Here is a 21,790-nt window from a genome sequence, read left to right on the forward strand (position 1 = left end):
CAGTTGTATTATATCTAGATTTAAAATAGTGCCTTCCATGCCCTTGGGGAAGCCTCTGAGCTGCACATTATTCCATCTGCTGCAACTGCTCGCCTTCTCAATTTCTCGGTGAAGGGCAACTCAATCTTCCAAAGAAGAAAGTCAATCATCAAATTCAGGCATTGAAATTAACTCTGCTTTGATACTATGTGGATTTGTTCATAGATTCAACAAAGGTTTTCAACATTAATTTCTGTCACTAGCACAGTAACTATCACATGATCTAATGATGCCATTTTGGACAGCAAAAGTGGCTCCTTCTTCAGCTGTTTTGCACCAGACACTACAGGAACAGCTGATTCCAATTTATTTTGCTTCCTGTAGCCATAAAATTAGTGAACCTGGCTTTAAGAAATGGAAGTTTACTAGTAGAGTTCAAATCAGCTTTATTTAAAGAACCCAAGGACCATGTTTCAACTACTAGTCTATGTCTGGGGCCTACAATTTTCAAATAGCAAGAAATGAAAGAAACAAATGCACATTAAAATCTACTTAAAATACATAAATGAGAACATAAAATCATAAATATTTTAAAAATGATATAAATGCAGAAAACTTTAAAAGGACTTTAATGCGGCTCGGGAAAAACATTTTCCCATAATAAGAGATTTGTTAAGTGGGGATGTGGGTGGGTATTATTTTATTTACCTTACAATATGTATGAATTAATTAATGCATTTTGAAGTATTAGGTTAGAGTTTCTGAAATAGGAAGGGAGGGCTTGGTGGGGGGGTTATTTTATTTATATTTGTCATACATATTGACATGGATAGCCTGGACATACAGGTGATTCAACTGGACATACTGGCCTCACTTGTGTATGCTGGACACTACAGACCTTTATTTTCACTTGTGTATGCTGGACACTACAGACCTATATTTTCCCATAGCCAGGCCCAGCCTGTACCTTGCTGTCTGTAAACACCTGCAGCCTTTGCAATGCTAATATTTTTTCTCCATTCCCTGCTGGGAGGATATTTCTCTAAGGTTCTGCTGAACTGTTATCAGTGCTGTATGACTTCATATGCCAGGCACCCTGGAAAGCCATAAAACTTTTATAATGAGCAAGGATCCCTGCAGGACGATGTGGGTGTAGCGAGATGAGAGAACTTGGTACCAAAACATTTGCTCCCTGTCTCTGAACCAAGTTATGAGAACCAAGCAGCTGGATTGTCGAAAGGTCACCTTTGCCAACTTTCAGCATACAAGGACACCATCCCGAAGATGCACAGAATTGTAAACCCACTAATTAACATCTACAAAGTGATAAAGTGATCTCAGCGCTTGGGAAAGAAAGTTCACCAAGAGTTCTCTGTTTCTGCAAGGCCCCCCCCCCTACTGGGGAGGGGGGGTGGAGGTGAGAGAGGCGTGGACTGAGAGGAGGAGTTAGATTTACATTATTTTATGTACCAATAGGGAATTACATAACCAGAATTCGGGGATGTATTTTTTGGAACAAAGGAAGAATTTCTCTGTATAAAAAACACGTGTATTTTAGGTAGAGCCAGAGAGATTCACTTACTTATGCTACGGGGATCTGCTAGCCCCCTGCTAAGCATATGGGTGCAAGTTCTTCTCTCCATTGCATATTCTGAACGGACAATATATTTTTTCTGATATGTCTCTGCTGCTGTAATACTGTAAGTTTTTATACTAACAATAAACGAATATTGTCTGTTTTGGAAGATACAATGCCGTCTTGTAGTTATTCCAATGAGGTAAACAAAGCAGCCTTTACTTAAATATTAAATGATTTACATATTATCTAAAACATTATAAAAATATATATATAAATATGATATATTGTACTTAAAATATTCATGAAGGAAAATCAAGTGTGTGTTTATAAGATTATATGTATTTTTCTGATACACTTGTTGTAATATGAAAAAATGAATAAAGAAATAAAAATAAAATAAAAATAAAAGGACTTTAATGAAAATTAAAACCAATTATGTAATCAATATTAAAATGCAATAATTAATAAAACAAAAAAGAATTTTGAGACAAAATAGCAAAATTTGTTGAACACTTGCCCCCTCATCCTATAATTTTGCATGCAGTTTTATGCTTCAACTGCTAACTGGCACTAGCCGCCAATTATTGGTGATAATTGGTATTGCCTGGCATTAATTTGCAGTTACATGTGTAATTGCACTTGGGAGGGAAGTTATCAAGCTGTGGTAAATAGTATGCTTTTATTGAACCTTGATTTACCATGGGAGTCAGCAGCTTGTGGCATTTCAGTAAATGAACCACCTTACAAGCAGTGTTATTCTGGAGGTCTGGGAGCACTAGGCCTCAAAGCTGCATCCTGATGCTTTTGGGTTGAAGCTTAAAGGGGCCACCCCTGATTACACTCTCTCTGAATCACAACTCTTCACCCCCTAATCATACTACTCCCCAAAATCACAATTCCCCCGCAAGGACCTCCTTTTCCCCGACCTTATGCCAGTATTGCTGGATCATTTTGTATTACTCATCGTGATGGATCCAATCACAAAATAAACAACAAAAGCAATAGAAAAAGGGGATGGGACTTGATATACTGCTTTTATGTGGTAACAATCAAAGCAGTTTACATACTTGTATTATATACAGAGTCACCTAGAGCTACAGTGGGAACTGAACCTAGTTCCCCAGGTTCTCAGGTTGCTGTACTAGCCACTAGGCTAATCCTCCACTGACATCCCTTTTGCATTCTCCATTGTACTCTAAATGCTTCTGACAAACTTATATTTGTTCAAATCATTGCTTTAATGTCAAAAGAGAGAGCCATCACTGCTTTATGGTAATATCTGGTTATCCCAAATTTATTAAGAGTTTCAGCCACTGGTAATGAACAATTGAAAAGAGTACCTATTATACAATAATGGTGAGGTCTCTGGTGGAGGGTTATAGGAAAATGTGAAAGCATTCATGAGGGGTATTTTGATTCAGACTGTAACATGATAAGGCTAAAAAAGGTGGTAGATGTGTGGAACAGTCTCCTGGAGGAAGTGGTGGAGACAAAGATTGTGTCTGAATTCAAGAAGGCATGGGATAGGCACGTGGGATCTTTTAGAGAGAGGAAGAAAAAATAGTTACTGTGGAGGGGCAGACTAGATGGGCCACTTGGCCTTTATCTGCCATCGTGATTCTATGTTTCTATAAATAATGTGCATTATTATCATAAGGTGCAGTATTGAAGAATAGTGCACACTAGAACTTTATTGCTCATTAGTGTATACTACTGAAGTCTTTGTCTCTGAAATGAAAAATAAATGCATTGAAAACCCTCAAATAAAGCAAAATATCCCATAAATATATTTCCTATTTATGGACTGGCAAAGAAAATCCATAATTACTACAAAATATAAAGTGGAGAAGTAGCCTATTGGTTAGTGTAGTGGGCTGAGAACTAAGGAAGCCCAGTTCAATTTCCACTGCAGCAACTTGCGACTCTGGGCAAGTCACTTAAATGAGTACCTGTACATATGTAAACTGCTTTCCCAGTAACCACAGAAAAGCAGTACCTAATCTAATCTAATCTTCTATTTGTGAGTGGCACAAACCTATACAAGCTCAAGAGATAACAAAGAAGTGGCAACTAGGTTTCCTGGTAGAGTGTCCTTTCTTACTTTATTTACTCTGGTGGCATTTAAATGGCTGTCTAAGACAGCCTGTTTTGTCAGGGTCATTGTCCAGTCACACGTGTAGGTATATCTCATGCATGTGGGAGGGGGGGGTGTTACCACATAAGCAAGTGACTAGCCACTGGGCATCCTCAGTTTCTTCTTTTCCACCAAAACCATACAAAGAAAACTTGCACATGATGTCACCCTTTGATGCTGTTTTTTTCCCCTTGTTTGTCAACATTCTGTAACCCTCTAACTGCTCCCAATATGAAAACAACGGGGCTTTTTGAGGAAGACTCGTTCTCTGAAATTAGTTAACCACATTTCCAGTTTTCAGACTTGTGTAATATAATCCTAATTTTTCCAGTGAACTAAATTTGACTTTCCATCCCTAATTTGGAGTGTTCAAAATCATAAAAATGGCTTTCAATTTTATTCTAAGAAACTATGATAGACATGAATTGATACAGCCATCTTGTATTTAATGATTTAACTATATTCCACTGGATACTGATGTAATTATATTGTGTTTTGCTACACACAATAGTTATAGAAGTAATCTATTACTTACAAGCAAAGTTCCATAGTTAAAAAGAAACTCTTCTGTTACAATCTGGGAACGGAATACCTGTTTAGAAACAATAAAGTGAACACCATGCTTTAGTTCACAAATTTTAAAAATTAGAGCAGAACAAATATTTTGGTTTTGATTATTGCCTATGACTTCATAGCTAGCAGCATCTTATAGTGCTTTTCATTGAAGGTTTTCTTTTGCTAAAGTGGCTCCTATCTTATGATATTCATGCACAAGAAATATCCTCTATAGATATAGCAAAATGAAGACATTTTGCATACATCAATATACCAGCTCCGACCTGCAGAAGAAGCAGGAGTCCATATATATATTTTTAACCTGAAAACTAAAGATTTGGCTATAATGTTGTATAGTGGAGTACATCTATAGTAGAAGTAGCACAGCCCCTGAAAAAAACCAAGGCGTGAAACGTTTGAGTAACTGTCGGGCTAAAGTTAAGTGCTTCCTCCTTTGTTTTTTTCTTCTTTTAGATGCACATACGAGTTGGTGTATATTAGCCAAATTTGAAAATATTTTATTAATGGACCAATGATAAATACACCACCCCAGTAAGGGCACGAAACAATTTTCGATTAGTGTCTTGGGTGTATGAGGTCCTAAGTTAGGTTTAACACTATATAAGTTTACTCTCTAAGATTTTTTACTGGTGATTAGAGCAGGGGTGGGCAACTTCGGTCCTCGAGGGCTGGAATCCAATCAGGTTTTCAGGATTTCCTCAATGAATATGAATTGAAAGCAGTGCATGCAAATAGATCTCAAGCATATTCATTGGGGAAATCCTGAAAATCCGATTGGATTCCGGCCCTCGAGGACCAGAGTTGCCCATGTCTGGGTTAGAGCTACAGCCTCAGCATCCTGAGGTTGTGGGTTCAAACCCCATGCTGCTCCTTGTGACCCTGGCAATTCACTCAATCCTGCATTGCCCCAGGTACGTTAAGATAAAACATAGAAAAAAGCAGCAGAAAAGGGCTATAGCCCACCAAGTCTGCCCATTCCAAGTATCCCCTCCCACTAGTAATTTCAAAAATGGATTATTGTAACTCTTTACTAAATGGTATCTTTCATAAAGATTTAAAACGCTTGCAACTTATTCAAAATACGGCCATTAAAATAATCTCGGGAGCAAAAAAATACGATCATGTTACCCCTCTGCTTCAAAAGGCCCACTGGTTGCCAGTTTCTCATAGGGTAACTTATAAAATCGCACTTCTGGCATTTAAAACAACACAGACCAACACACCAGCTTTCATAGATAGACTTCTGATTCCTTACGACCCCCCAAGAACCTTAAGATCCATCTCTCAATACAACCTTAACGTTCCCTCTTTAAAAATCATTGGCACGCGTCGCACCTCTACGATTTCTGTTACAGCCCCTACAATTTGGAACGCTCTCCCTTTGTATATAAAAATGGAAAAAAACTTAAAAAATTTTAAAAGCAACTTAAAGTGCTTTCTTTTTAATGATGCTTTTAATTGAACTTCTTTTTCTTAACTATTAATTTTACTGCTCCCCAGTTCCTAAGTGTTCTTCCCTTATATGTTTCTCACTTTTCTATTTCAAGTGTATTTCTTCCCCCTTTTCCTTGTTTAATGGCCTAAGGGTCAACATTTACCCAGTTTGTACGGTCTGTTGTCTTGTATTTTTACTATAAGAAAGTATGTTTAATTGTCATTTTAGATAAATGTAAATACTTTTCGTCATTTTTGTTAAATGTAAATATTTTTTATTCTGTACAACGCTTTGTAGTAACGAAAAGGCGTTTAATCAAAAATTGAATAAACTATAAACTATAAACTATAATTTACTCCCTTAAAGATCCCACGTGAGTATCCCATTTTCTCTTAAAATCCGTCACGCTGCTGGCCTTTATCACCTGGAGTGGGAGTCTATTCCAATGATCCACTACTCTTTTGGTGAAGAAGTACTTCCTGGAGTCGCCATGAAACTTCCCTCCCCTGATTTTCAGCGGATGCCCTCTGGTGGTCGAGGGTCCCTTGAGCCAGAAGATATCATCTTCTGACTCGATGCGTCCCGTGATGTACTTATATGTTTCAATCATATCTCCCCGTTCTCTTCTTTCCTCAAGTGAATACAGCCGCAATTTTTTAAATCTTTCTTCATACGTGAGATCCTTGAGCCCCAAGACCATCCTGGTTGCCGTTCGCTGAACCGACTCGATCCTCAGCACGTCCTTTCGGTAGTGTGGTCTCCAAAACTGAACACAGTACTCCAAGTGAGGCCTCATCATGGCTCTGTACAACGGCATCATAACTTCAGGTCTCCTGCTGACGAAACCTCTGCGGATACACCCCATCATTTGTCTTGCCCTGGAGGAAGCCTTCTCCACTTGATTGGCAACCTTCATGTCCTCACTAATGATCACCCCTAGGTCGCGTTCCGCCGTGGTCCTAACCAAGGTCTCACCATTTAGTACGTGAGCCTGCCAGGACAGTTAGGGAAAAATACTTGAGTACCTGAATGTAAATCACTTAGACTGGTGATTCCCAACCCTGTCCTGGAGGAACACCAGGCCAATCGGGTTTTCAGGCTAGCCCTAATGAATATGCATGAGAGAGATTTCCATATGATGGAAGTGATAGGCATGCAAATTTGCTTCATGCATATTCATTAGGGCTAGCCTGAAAACCCAACTGGCCTGGTGTTCCTCCAGGACAGGGTTGGGAACCACTGACTTAGACAACCTCCACTGATAGAAGTTATATAAAAATAGCTAATAGTAATAATAAAATAGTTTTTGCATTTTTCAAGCAATTACATTTGGCATGTGCAGGGCAACAATTTAGCATGAAATATTTTTAGACTCTATCATTTATACATAGAAAGATCAGATTTTAGATTCAGGCCAAATATTTGGCTTTAGATTTTCTGAACCAAAAAAACTAAAACAGTTAAACAAGTCTACAAATTGAGATATATAGCTGTCTGATTCATGAACTATTTTGGACAAGAACACTAATCATCTCACATGTGTTCTACCAACCTCCCATATGCTACAGGATGTCTGACAAATCATCCAACATCACTGATGCATTCTGGAAACATATTTTGTACCTTAGCATCATTGAAAATTAGGATTTAGGTGGTTTTGAATTTAGCTCACACATTTTTCAGTAGAAACTGAAGGTGAGAAATATCCAGATGCAGTAGGTATATTATTGTCCAGGTATTTCCCTTTCCACAGAGGGCTTACAATCGTCTACAACTGAGGAAATGGAGGGATAGTGATTTACCCAAGCTCACAAGGAGAAGTAGTGGAATTTTAACCTGGTTTCTCCTGGGTCTCAGTCCACTACTCTAGACATTAGGCCACTGGTTTTCATCAGGCCACAATTTGAGACACATATTAATACAATCAGTTTATTTAGTACCTCCACTAGGAGCCAACAGCCATCAGGGTACTGCCCTTTCTCCCCGACATTAATCCAGTTTTGAAAAAACATAAGAACATAAGCAGTGCCTCTGCTGTGTCAGACCAGAGGTCCATCGCGCCCAGCAGTCTGCTCACGCAGTGGCCCATCAGGTCCAGGACCTGTATAGTAATCCTCTATCTATACCCTTCTATCCCCTTTTCCTTCAGGAAATCATCCAATCCCTTCTTGAACTCCAAAACTGTAATCTGTCCTATCACACCCTCTGGATGCGCGTTCCAGGTGTCCACCACCCTTTGGGTGAAGAAGAACTTCCTAGCATTGGTTCTGAATCTGTCCCCTCTTACTTTTTCCGAATGCCCTCTCATTCTTTTAGTTTTTGAAAGTTTGAAGAATCTGTCCCTCTCCACTTTCTCTATGCCCTTCATGATCTTGTAAGTCTCTATCATGTCCCCTCTAATCCTCCGCTTTTCCAGGGAAAAGAGCCCCAGTTTCTCTAATCTTTCAGCATATGAAAGGTTTTCCATACCCTTTATCAATCTCGTCGCTCTTTTCTGAACCCTCTCAAGTAATGCCATATCCTTCTTAAGGTACGGAGTCCAATATTGGACGCAGTACTCCAGATGCGGGTGCACCATCGCCTGATACAATGGCAGAATAACTTATTTCGTTCTGGTTGTAATACCTTTCTTGATAATACCTAGTATTCTATTCGCCTTCTTAGAAGCCGCTGCGCACTGTGCCGACGGCTTCATTGTCTTGTCCACTATTACCCCCAAGTCTTTTTCTAGGGTACTTTCACCCATTACCAGCCCTCCCATCGTATAGCTGTACTTCGGGTTCCTGTTTCCTATATGCAAGACTTTACATTTCTCTACATTAAACTTCATCTGCCATCTTGTCGCCCACTCTTCTTGATTGTTATAATTTAATCTACACTTCTCCCTCCATATTCGCTGTGATAGGGGATTAACAGAACCGCAAATACAAAAAAAACCGCAAATAACTTTTTCATATGTTATTCGCTGTTTTCTATTATAAACCAGCGTGAATATGGTGAAACCACGAATAACATGGTGGGAGACCTGACCTGTTCCTGAAGGAGAGGCAAAACACGGGAAAGTTGCTGGGAATCAGAGATTTTCTCTGTAAAAGCTTGGAATCAGCAATTTCTCTATGCAAGCTGATGTAATTTGGAGAGAGGAGCCAGCAAGCTAAAAACCCGTGAATAATTGAAACCGTGAATGCTGAAACTGCGAATACGGAGGAAGAAGTGTAATTGCACTTCTTAAGTGGTTTATGTGACAGCATGCCTCAGTTAAGACTTACATTATTGAAATTTTTATTTCTCCTGTACAGACTGATCAACATATGGTAGAAGATTCCGGCTTTTCTATTATCGATAATACCTGGATGTCATGGTGCCTTTGATGGTTCTTTTGAAGAAGGAACAGGAATTGATTTTTTTTCCCTTAATTTACAAACTCTCCATCCTATGCAGATGCATGTTTGAATATACCAGATCCATCTGACATGTCCATGTATGACTGAGGCTACACTGGACAACAAATTTTTCCAAATGTTGGATGCATGTTATGGGTGAACTTTGGGCGTGCTTAGAACTTGGACGTCTAGCAGTGATAATAGAACATTTCCCAAGATGTTCAGGATGGAACTTAAATGTCCGGAGCTAGACCTGTTTAAAAAGTGTCTAAGTGTCAAAAAGAACCCAAACTGACTAGATGACCACTGAAGGGATTAAGAAATGACACCCCCACACACACACACTCCCCCAGTGGTCACTGACCTTCTTCCCACACCCCACAAAGATCTGAATGAAATAGTACATACCTGTCTCTAGAACAGCAGTACCTGGTATGGGAAAGCCTAATACAGCAGCCATAGATGTTTTAAGTAGTCTAGAGGGTGAGCTAGTGAATCATAGAGAGGAGGACCCAGGTCCATAAGCCATGAGGCCACCAAACCCTAATATACTGCCATATAGGTGCCACCTGCAGCCATAAGGGCCATTGGGGTGGCAGACAGATAGGTTCAGTAGGTTTTGGGGGAGTTTTAGAGGGCCCACAATAAATTATAAGGGGGTTATGGTGAGATGTGCATCTGGTACCCTTTATGTGATGTTCACAGCAGTGCGTTCTAAGGTGTCCCACTGTTCTTTGGGCAAATCTCTGTGGCCAGTCCATTACAATACTGGCCCCTCCCATGTCCAAATGATCTAGATATGGACATTCTGAACTTGGATGTTTTTGTGCTCAAAAATAGCAAAAAAAAATAGGCATCCAAGGTTGGACATACTGACGACCAAGACGTCCAAAATAGGTCATTTTCAAAATAAAATTGGATTTCTACTGGTTTCAAAAATGGCTGTTTCCATGCCACGATTTTTGGACATCTTACAGGAAACGCCTAAAGTCGGACTTAGACGTCCTATTGAAAATGTACCTCATTGAGACTTAAAATGTAAGCTCTCTGGGCACAGGGAAATACTTTATGTACCAGAATGTAACTTACCTTAAAAGGTATGAACTAAATCTGTACCCCCTCCCTCCAAAAGAGAGTTTCCAGGGCTCCTTCTTCATGCTGCCCCCAGATATCTATGACCAGTATGCATGAGTAAAATACAGTAGCTTTATTTAACAACAGAGGAAGAGACTGAAGGAAATCTTAATAAGAGATCAGATCTTTGCCAGAACCTTAATATGGTTACCTGAGATGTCACAAGATGGAGTACTACAGGCATCATAGGAAGCCATATCTTTAGATGTTTAGCTTGAATTGTTGAAGGATGCTTACGCCCAGACACAATAGCTAATGCATTAAGAATGTCACCTGAAAAGAATACACAGATGTTTAAAAAGCCAATACTTCAAATTGCTCATATATTCACTTAATTAAATGCTGTGTGCTCTTTTTACCATTATCTCTGAGGGGAATTTTATATAGAGGCTAAACAAAACTAGGTTTTCCAGCTTCAGCTGAAGCCAAATCTGCAGCCAAAATTTGCTGCTTGGCTTCAGTTCAAACCAAAGCAGAAACCACCTGGCCCTTCCTCCTAAACAGCACCGACTAACTCCCTCTATGACCAGACAAGAGTCTCTCATCCTCAGCCTAGTGATCTAGTGGCCTAATCAGAGAATGAACACTTTCTAGTTGCTCCTGCCCCTGCCATCTCCATCCAATCATATTACTCCTTTATTTAAATACTTATATTGGCTGTGTTTGATCACAATTTAAAATTCTTTGTCTTGCATTTAAGGCCTATGATTCAGGCCTTGCATCATTCTTGGCACACCATGCTTTCCACATATACCCCCTCTAGAACTTTTCGTTCAATGGATTCTCATCACTTGGTTCTACCTGCCCCCAAATTGGCTCATCTAGAGTCTACAAGGCATTCTGCTTTTTATTTTCTTGCCTCAAGATTGTGGAATAATCTCCCTTCGATTATCTGAGGAGAGTTATCTTATTAAAAAGTCAAAATTTTACTTAAGACACACTTTTTTGTTCAGGCATTTGGCTGTAGTGAGTTAGGGACCTAATCTATCTCCTGCTAGCTTTATTGTTTTTAAATTAAAATATGAATGGTGTTGTCTGTATGAGCTTGTATGGCTGTTACTTTCCTATTATGTAATGGTGCTCTTTTCTTTTATGTCAGTAGTGTTTTTAGAAGTATAAACCACCTAGACCTACTTTTAGATTAGTTGGTATAAAAAGTTTTATTAACATTAAACACCATCAAAATGATTGCCGAAACCATCAGCGGAAGTAATTTTGATTGGAGATAGCAGGGGCAGAACAACTGGGGATTGCTCCTGCCCCAGTTAGTCCACTATACCACTAGGACTTCTAAGACAGGCCTGAGAAGGGCCTAGGGCTGATAGGAGAATGGCTCTTTTGGTTGGGGGAGAGAGGGAGTTTTGGTTTTAGTCAAAAATGCACTGGCATTTTCAGACGAAACTGAAACATACCCAAGTTAGAATTTCAGGCTGTTTTTGGTACTGAAGCTGAAACTGAATGCAAAATTCGGTCGGCCTCTAGTTATAAAGCTTCACATTTAAAAAGCATGATGCCAAGAACATATACAACTTTATGATGTGGGTATGAGCATATTGGGGCAGATTTGAATGGAATCATATCTTAGACATGCCAGTATTACATTTTCAGAAAGTAACTTAAGACCCACCTTTCTCCTTGGACCTATAACAAAATCTCAGGAGCCTATCTTTTATCCTTCATTCAATGTTCATGTCCTCAGTTCTTAATCTTGTTGTATACCGCATTGAATCCTAGCTGAAATTTGCGGTATAGAAGAAAAATGTATGGTATGGTATTTTATAATATATGGGCATTAGCACTTATTTTATATGGGAATAATACTTGAACCTGCTACTGAGAAAGGCACAGACGGCTGTAGCTTCATTTTAACTATGTTTCTACTGCTTTGCATCAGCTAGAAAACAGCTTCTATTTAATAAATCCTTATGCCTGTAAACATCTTTTATTTAAAAAAATATATATATAGTCTGTCATACTTCAGTGACATTTAATATCCATGCTGTGAGCACTAGGAACTCAATGACCTATGAGGTCATGGTTCCCTGGTCTTAACTGAGCTTCAGAAGAGTCCCTACTACCTTATTCACATTGCAGGAAAAAGGCATTTGAGGCTAGTTTCCCATGCATACTTATCCTGGAAAGAACTAAGGCACTCTTACTACACAGAGTGCCAAAAAATTGATTGACTAATCTTGTGGTGATCACCATCCATGGATGATTTGTCTGCAGGATGTTCTCCTTTCCCACCAGGTATGTTGCTTTGAGAAGCATTCTGTACAAAATGGCCCATTTCCACATTCTGATGGTCTCCTAGCACAGGAGAAAGGATCCTGTCCCTCCCTGCTTGTTCATATAGTACATGGCCACCTGGTTGTCTATTTGAATCAGAATAAACTTGTTGGTTGAGCTTCTGCCTATGCACCCAGAGGTTGTGAGATCAAATCCTGGTGCTGTTCCTTGTGACCCTGGGCAAGTCACTTAATCCTCCAGTACCCACTGCTTTGACTGTCAGCTTTGAAATGCCATAGTGACAAAAAGACGGTATACAAGTCCCTCCATTCCCTTCCCTTAGCTTTGAAACTTTATCTGATGACATTGTTGCTGAGCAAACCACACACCCTGCATATGAAATCAATTTACGACTTCCCAGTCAATTTGAATACATCTGTCATTAGAGTTGCTTGAATTTGGGGATTTGGAAAGGTATCTCTTTTGCCACATTGGAATGGGCTGTTCATCAGGTTAGGGAGCTCCACAGGTGAAAACTGACAGAGTCATCTTTCAGATTCACTAAAGTCCACAAATCTATCCTATTCATGTCCTATCCGTTTCCGAGTCATTCTGGCCGATCGATTCAGTAAAGCTTGTCCATGCAAATGATCAAATTGTAAACATGCCCCCGTGTCTCACTGTAACATCAATCGACGCGCTTGTGCACTGTCTCCTTGTTGGTTTTGAAGCACATAACACATGTGCTAGCCCTTTAGGACTTCACTGCATAGAAATGAGGGGGGGGGGGGATATTAATTGCGGACGTCATTGGCGGGCTCCGAATGTGCCTACCGTAAAGCATTGTTGTTGTAAAAAATGCAATTTAAGAACTGTAGTTTTTACCAACCTCTCTTTTTTTCTTAAGTGCTGTTGCAAGCTGTATAAGCTGTGACCATAACTTTTTGAAAAATTTGTTGGAAAGGTTTAAGGAGAAATAGCATCGGTGGTTTGTGAGTGAGCAGTGGAATTCTTCAAATTCGTCCTTTTTTTTACAGATTGATCTCGAAGTTTATTGCGCGCTTCCAAACAGCTTAACATTTCTCTCAGAAAAAGAACTGTTAAGTTGTTAGAAAGCACAACAGTTAACAGCAGTTGAATGCGCTGGGATCACGTGCTGTTATATACAGCCTACGAATCCCAGGAGGCTGTGCGGCTCTTCCTGCCATGAAGCAACCAAAGGTGACCCCATGACATCAGATGCATGCGATAATCTAGCTGGAAGGAAGGGGAGGGGGAGGGATAGCTGGCCCTTATAAGTTATTTTTTATTTTTTTTTTTAAATTTGACATTGATATATGAAATGTACAATGCGCAAGGAGAGCACAGTGTTAATCTGTGATTTTCTCGCCATGTGCATTACAAATCCGAGATTCACTCTCGGGGTGGGGGGGGGGGGTCTGACAGGAGAGACTGGGCATCCTTCCTGTTGGGGAATTTCTGGGGGGAAGGTAGCAGGAGTAATTGGGCACTCTTCCTGCTGCAAACATTTGAGGATGGATGGGGTGACATCGGGGGGTTCTGGAAGGAGGGACTGGGCATCTCTCCTACCAATCATCTTCGGGGGGGGATGGGACAGGTTTCCTGCTGTGGCCGCTAAATTGATCACGGCAGGGAGATTCCCATGCCGCGATCAGCTCAATGGCCGCATCTATTTGAAATGTAGACCAGCATTTTTCTGTCCTACATTTCAGGCGCCTATCATGGCCCTAGTGAGGTGCCTAGGGCTGCCTATGCTTGCCTAAGGCCACTTCTGGGCAAAACCATGCCCACGCCTAGCCTTGGGCGAGCTTAGGCAGCCCTATGCGCCTCGCTAGGCTCGCAAAAAGCCTACAATGTAGGCAACCCTCTTGGGAGTGCATTTTTTTTTTGAACGTGTCTCCCGATTAGCTGGTTACACAGTGGTAGGATGCCTACCGCTGCTTACTGCTACTATTTATAGAATTGGCCCCTTAGTGCTAGCACTGCACAAAGGGCACTTAATTGATCCAGAATCTTGTATACTCTCTATTGAGTGAGAAATAGTACTCCCAAATGAGTATCAAAGTGGACTCTCAATTACTTGGGGCAGAACTATACAACTATTAGTGAAATTCACAATCCAAACAATGTGCTGCAAGAAAGAGGCTATTCTGGCCATGGCCTCCCAAGAATCGGAATTGGTTAGGATAAGCCAATCATCTAAGTAAGGGTGAACTTGAATCCAATGTTCCCTCTAAGCCAGGGAAGCAGATGTTCAAGTCATGATGGGTTCTGAGCAGCGGTTGGTTTGGGCTGGGATGTGGTGGGAGGGGGTGCAAAGACAAGCAATTTTTGAAATTATGGCAAATTATATAAAAAAATTGAGAAGTTAAATTATTTCTATTGAATTGAAAAGAAAATATTTTTAAAAAACTGTACATAAAATATGTCACACTGAACTGAATGTTTTTTTGATCTTTACAAAAAAGTACAATATTAGACAAAGGGAAGCTGAGTAAACACATAATGCACTTTTTAAGGAATAAAATTATCCAAACACCTATATCACCCCCATTAACGAGTTACTGCCTCATTAAACTTAATAATTGGTTGCACCACTTTTTAGCAGGAATAATTGCAATCAAATGCTTCCTATAATTTGACATTAGTCTTTCACATTGCTGTTGAAGAATCTTAGTACAATGTAAGAGAAAAAAAACGTACAGGGCAAAATAAAAAGATGAAGAATTGCACACATAACTAACATGATATTGACTGCTTTTCTTTCACTGTACATTGTTCATCATAGTTTACCCAATGAAAACATGGTCATATTCACTTGTATTTTTCCTCAATAAATTTGTCACATATTTTTAGCGCATGATCAAGGGGAAAAAAACCCAATCTTATGTCTAGATGAGAACAACGCCAAGCACTTTGTTTTTAATGCAGATATATAAGGGAGGTTTTATTTTAAACTGGAAAGAGACTGGGGGGAGGAGGAGAAAGAGAGAAACAAAAGATGGGGGGGGAGGGAGCAGATGAGAAAAACTCCAAGGAATTAACAAACTAGAGGGAGGGGAGAGAGAGACCCCCAAGAAACAACTAGCAGTTTCTTCCTCTTAAGCGATTATTTGAAGGGCTCTGAGTTCATATTACAAGCATGGACTTTATAAAAATTATCTCAATAAAATGTTTGAATTTAAAAATGGAGCTTATTCATTAAGCCTCCTGATTAATGTAAAGTTGCAACCCCCACCTCCTTAAGAACATAAGAATAGCCTTACTGGGTCAGACCAATGGTCCATCTAGCCCAGTATCCCATCTTCACGGAGGCCAATCCAAGTCACAAGTACCTGGCAAAACCCCAAATAATAGCAGCATTTCATGCCACCAATCCAGGGCAAGCAGTTGTGATATAGCTCCTACAGGGAAAAACGATTGCTCAGTACTAAAGGTGAGGGCACAAAGCCCATTCTGGAGCAGAGGATGGAAATGCAGAAACGTGCTGCCGAAGGGAGAAGCCAGACTTCCGGCACAGAGATGTGAAGCCTATCTGGATCACAGCACCAGCAGGGACAGCCAGGAGAGGGGAGTGAAGGGTGGAATCTGGAGCTACAGTCCCTTCAATTGGGCACAATCCCGAATTGCATGTGTGCAATTGTAGGGAAATCCTCCAGAACTTCAAAGGTCAACCGAGAGAAGAGGAGTAGGGTACAGTTTACAAGCTGGCCTGCCCGTTGTTCCCCTCCCCCCTACTTCATAGTACCTTTTATCTTGATCAGGAGAGAAATGGAGTGCAGCTTATAAGCCAGCCCCATCCACCTTCCCCTCCTCTGGCTCCTCAGAAGCTTTGATGAGCAGCAATCAGCAACTACTGCGCAGCTCTGTGCAGTCACACAACTTGGAGGGAACATTGCTTGAATCCCTTCTTTGGTGTCATGCCTACATTGTAGTCTTGTGAGCTGTGCTATTTGTTTGTATCCTCTTAACTACTTGGATTTTTTTGTGAATTTTATGTTTTTATATTTAAGACAGCCAAAGACCCTATAAGACCCCTGAGGAAGGACCCGAGATCCAAGATGGCCGCTGACACGCTTAACTGAGCAAGTCGCCAGTGAAAGTTTTCCTTCGACTTAACCTTTTGGTGCTATTCTTTGAATAAATACCTGGAAATGCCGAAGAGAAGGGGTAAGAATGCCTCGTGGTTCTCCGGTACAGCAACCTTCGGCAACATCGAGGAATTGCTGAGGCAAATGCAGGGTGTCTCAGTTTTGTCAGTGACACCCCCGCCAGAGACACTGCAGGGAAACGGGGTGGAGGCGTCTCTACAGGGTTTTGAGACCACATTGAGTCCTGACGTGAGAGCACCTCCCCAACATCCTTGAGCCACCAGCTCCCCGGGGGTTGAGGAGTTATCAGAAGTCGGACTGCAATCTCCCCTGGAGGCTATGGGGAATGGTGTGGCGAGTGTCAATTCAGGCTCCCAGGTTTTACAAGGGGTCCTGAGTATGGATGAGGATACAGCAACATCAGGGACTGGACCTGCCCGGGAGAGTGGACGAGGAGGTGAGATGCCAGCTGGTGAGCAGAATATTACAAAAATAGACTTGCAATGTCCTATTATTATAAAACCCCAAGAAGTTACACTGGACACTTTGTGGGATCTGGTTGCCAATTTAGTAAAAACTGTGAATTCTCAGCTTGTGCAGATGGATGGGAAAATAAAAGAACATGAAAAAGAAATTACTCAAATAAAACAGAAATTGGTGATTCTAAGACTCTTTGCAGAATATAAAACATGAATTAAAATCTTCCAGACAGATACAAGAAACACTAATGAAAGATAATGCTAAGTTAAGAAGGAAGATAGACATTTGAAAATTTTGCCCAGAGTAATAACCTTAGATTGATTAATTTTCCTAGAGTTACAACATCAACTCCTTGGGAAATGCTAAAACGCTACTCCTGCCCCAGCGACCCCCCTACCTCCCCACCTCCACTAAAATACAGGCAGGAGGGATCCCAGGACCTCCTGCCCCAATGCAGCCCCCCACGTCCGGCCCCCCAAACCCTCGATCACCCGTCCTAAGTTTGTTTTCAAGGGTCCTTTTATAAAAAGTTAAATGGTATTTTTACAAAATTTGTTTGGCTGGGTAAAATGCCTAGAATTGCTTTAGTATCTTTACAAAAGCCAATTGCGGAGGGTGAGGTAAATTTTCCAAACTTCTATAGGTACCATCAAGCCTATATTTTATGCCAGGGTATGTATTGGGTCCTCCCAGAGTTCATGGAAAACACCCCAGATTGGTTGTATTTGGAATGGCGACTCATGTTTCCTTTACATTTATCTCATGTTCTCAGTGTAAAGATGTCTAGAATATATAAAGAGAACAGAATATTGATGGATACATGGAAAACATTGCGTTATGTCAGTAATTTAACACCTAACCCAATACATAAATCAACAAATCAATCTTTATGGCTAAACTCCAAGATTCAAATTGGCGGATTTAAAATCGTATGGAAGCATTGGATTATTGCAGGTATACGGATTTTAGATGATGTTATTTTAAATGGTAAACTGCTTTATTTTTCACAGTTGCAACATAAATATGGTCTTAACAAATCACAAAGTTTTAAATGGTTGCAGCTGAAGCAGGCTATTCAGGAGGGGTTCCCTGAATGGAAAATTCTTAATAATCAGTATAATCTGGAGTTCTTATGCTTTCAGGCGGATTTCTTGGGACACCAAGCCGCACAGTGGTATAAATTGATATCTGGATATATGAATAAAAAAACCAAAGACTGGTCTTAGAGACATTTGGAGCATTGAGATTAAGCCTCAAATTTCTGCATCTCAATGGCCACGAATTTGGTCTTGGAGAATGAGATGTACAGTGTCTGCATCTATGAGACAAACTTGGTTCTTTTTGTTGCATAGAGAATTTGGACCCCGGTTAGATTACAAAAGTTGGATAGCTCTAAGTCTAATAGATGCTGGCACTGTAATTTGGAAGCAGGGACTTTGGATCATTTAATATTCTATTGTCCCTGTATCATGGCCTTTTGGAAATCAATTTGGTCTCAAATCGTTTATTAGAGAATCATGTAGCATTATCATATGATACAATTCTATTCTATTCGGTACTTCAATGAGAATAAAAAGTCAAATTTCATCAAGCAATAATAAACTTTTATTAATTATGACAGGAGTCGCCATACAACATATCACCAAGAATTGGAAAAATTATAGTAGACTTAATTATACTTTTTGGTGGAATTCGTTGTGCCATATTTACAAAATGGAAAGAACAATTGCTCAATTGCCATACAGAAAGGAAATGATAATAATTTTAAAAAGATATGGGGGTCATTGACAACTTATTGCAATGATTAGACGCCATTTTCCACTGAAAGTACATTTATAATATGGGGAAGGCGGGGGTGGTATAAAGTTCTATTTAAGGTTTAATCATTAGATAAGAATGTAATATTTATACAAAATTTATGTTTAAATATTTGTGGGAAGGGTGGGTGGGTGGGGAGGGAATAAATTACATGTATTTAAGATAATAACTGAATGAAATTCAAGTGATGTGTGTAAGTACAATTGATGTATGAATAAAGACTTTGGAAAAAAAAGGAGGTTTAGCTATGCATGTGATGACACTGAATATCAGGCCAACACCCTCATTTTTTTTAATAAGCTTCTCTGAGCCCCCTCACCTCCCTGCCAATAATGCCCCTTCCTTCTTTCCCCTCTCCCCAGCATGCAGGAATAAGAAGGCCCCCTGGAATGCCCTAGACCCCCCCCAGCCATCCAGGTAGCCCCTCCCTGAGGCCTACTTATATCCCTGGTGGTCTGGTGGTGGTCACTCCTGCTCCTTCGGGTATTTTTTCAAAATGGCTGCCACAACCTCTCATTGCAGCTCATGGTACTATACAAAGTACTACCATTTAGCCCCCAATATTCTGGGAATATTGGGGACTAATTTAGCTGGCAACAATAAGTGTACGTCCTGATTAGCTGGTTAGACAGGGGTACGCTGTTTATAGAATTTGACCCTAGCACTGCACTGCTCCTGCATGCTTAAATCACTTTAAATATCGGGCCTTATACATACAGTATATTTTTCCACAGAAAATATACTTGAAAATAAAATCCAGATGCAATTGTCTATTGTTATTTTGTATCCACAGCAAATCTAAAAAGAAATTAATGTACCTTCTCTTTGAAAACTTGTGCAAAGCTGGTTAAAAAATATACAGTGGTACCTCGGTTTACGAGTGCACCGGTTTGCGAGTGTTTTGCAAGACGAGCAAAACATTCGCAAAATCGGCGTCTTGGAAACCGAGCGCGCTTCGATTTGCGAGCGCCACCCCCTGCGAACCGGCACCCTCCCCCTGCGATCCGGCACCCCCCGCCACCATCGGGCCCCCCCCCGCCGCGACCTGAGGTCCCCCCAACCCACCCGAATCCTCTTCTTACTTTGTTGTAGCCTCCGCAGCGGCACCGGCACCAGAATGTCCTGTGTGTGGTGCCGGTGCCTGAAGATCTACTTCCTGTGCTGGCCCTTCAGCATGTGCGCATGCTCAAGGCCTGAGAGTTCACGTCGAACGTGAACTCTCAAGGCCCAGCACAAGAAGCAGATCTTCAGGCACCGGCACCACGCACAGGACATGCTGGTGCCGGTGCCGCTGCGGAGGCTACAACAAAGTAAGAAGAGGGTTCAGGTGGGTTAAGGGGACCTCAGGTCGTGGCGGGGGGGTGCCCGATGGCGGCATGGGGGGGTGCGGATCGTGGGGGGGAGGGTGCTGGTTCGCGGGGGGGAGGGGGGGAACCTATCAAAGCGAGTTTCCATTATTTCCTATGGGAAACTCGCTTTGATAAACGAGCATTTTGGATTACGAGCATGCTCCTGGAACGGATTATGCTCGTAATCCAAGGTACCACTGTATATTTAATTATACGTATATATACTTCCATAGTATGGCCCAATGAAGACAGCTTGAAAATTGTTTTGAGTGCTAAAAGAAAGTCAGTGTAAATCTAGATTCTCTTTTCATATATTATCTCCCCCCTTTAACAAAACCATAATAGTGATTTTTAGTGCAGGCTTGCGTGCTGAATGCTATGCGCTGCTCCCAACACTCATGTAAAAAGGCGGGGGAGGGTTATAATAAGGAAATAAAGTAAGAAAAAGGTTCCTGTTTATACTCTTTCTGCTCAATTTACCTAAAATTCCTGGCAGTTCCTGTACAGTATGATAAATGAGGAGATCTAGGCATTTTGACAGGTATTCATTGCCAGTTTGCTGCTCCTTTCCTGGCACAGCTTTTCTGCTGTCTCTTTCAATGTACATCACCAGTCTGTAAGCAAGGAAATACAAATAATTACCCCCTTTATATAAGGATACCTTTACATAAGGATACAAATAATTACCCCTTTACATAAGGATACCCATCTCTAAAATGCCATTGATCCCAAAGTTACTAGTGAGGAAAATTATGCAAGAGAGATGATATTTCCATGATGCTTTAACTTAATTTGCAAAGGCATATTGTCTGCTTGTGTGTAATGCAAAAGTGGGATTCCTTAGAGGGTTAAGCCAAGGGAACCTGTCACCAGGAGTGGGATCCCTAGGATAGTAGAATTGGGGGTGGGTCAGTAGAGTGGGCAGACCTGATGGGCTATGGCCCTTATCTGCCGTCATCTTCTATGTTTCTATAGATCAATGCGTCAATTTGTTTGGCATTGCACTATAGGAGAATATGAAAGAGCAGAAACCCATATTATTATTATTACAGGATTATTATTGGTTCCTTTTTAAAATGGAAAAGAATATAAGAAAGGGCAATATTGTCCCCCCATTTATTTTATTTTATTTTTTTACTAAGACACGGTAAAGGTTTCTACCACAGCCTGGAGTGCTAAATGCTGTGATGCTGCTCCAACACTCATAGAATTCCTATGAGCATCGGAGCAGCATTAGAGCATTTAACGCCTCAGGTCGTAGTAGAAACCTCTACCATAGCTGAGTAAAAGAGGGTCTTAGAGAGGTCTTTTAATAAAGTGTGGTAAAATTTGGAAGTTAATGTAAGATAATTAACAAAATTGCCTTAAGTAACTGCAAAACCTCTGTATTAACTATTTGGGGCTTTCCAGCATCTACACATTCATTTACCACTTGGAAAACATACTCAGCGTGCAATAACTGTATTGCAGATAATGCAGGTGTACTTAATGCCATTTTCTGAGATGAGATGAAGAGGGAATCCTTTTTATGATTTATCAAGAAACTTGCAATTCCATCTTATTGCAAAGCAAGTCATGGTGA

General features: G+C 40.6%; 1 protein-coding gene across 5 annotated transcripts in view; it reads right to left on the minus strand.

Annotated features, from left to right (window-relative positions):
• Nucleotides 1-21,790, minus strand: part of ULK4 (unc-51 like kinase 4) — a 487,365-nt gene that overhangs the window by 231,094 nt on the left and 234,481 nt on the right. For 4 of the 5 annotated variants that reach the window (XM_033930453.1, XM_033930452.1, XM_033930450.1 and 1 more), the window contains 3 exons: nucleotides 20,689-20,822; nucleotides 10,372-10,493; nucleotides 4,228-4,284 (listed from right to left, as the gene is read on the minus strand). In XM_033930453.1, coding sequence (XP_033786344.1) covers nucleotides 4,228-4,284; nucleotides 10,372-10,493; nucleotides 20,689-20,822 — 313 coding nt within the window. The remainder of the gene's footprint in view (nucleotides 1-4,227; nucleotides 4,285-10,371; nucleotides 10,494-20,688; nucleotides 20,823-21,790) is intronic. The other variant, XM_033930451.1, reaches the window with a different exon arrangement.

Source organism: Geotrypetes seraphini, chromosome 2 (genome assembly GCF_902459505.1).
Source record: "Geotrypetes seraphini chromosome 2, aGeoSer1.1, whole genome shotgun sequence".
Taxonomy (NCBI): domain Eukaryota; kingdom Metazoa; phylum Chordata; class Amphibia; order Gymnophiona; family Dermophiidae; genus Geotrypetes; species Geotrypetes seraphini.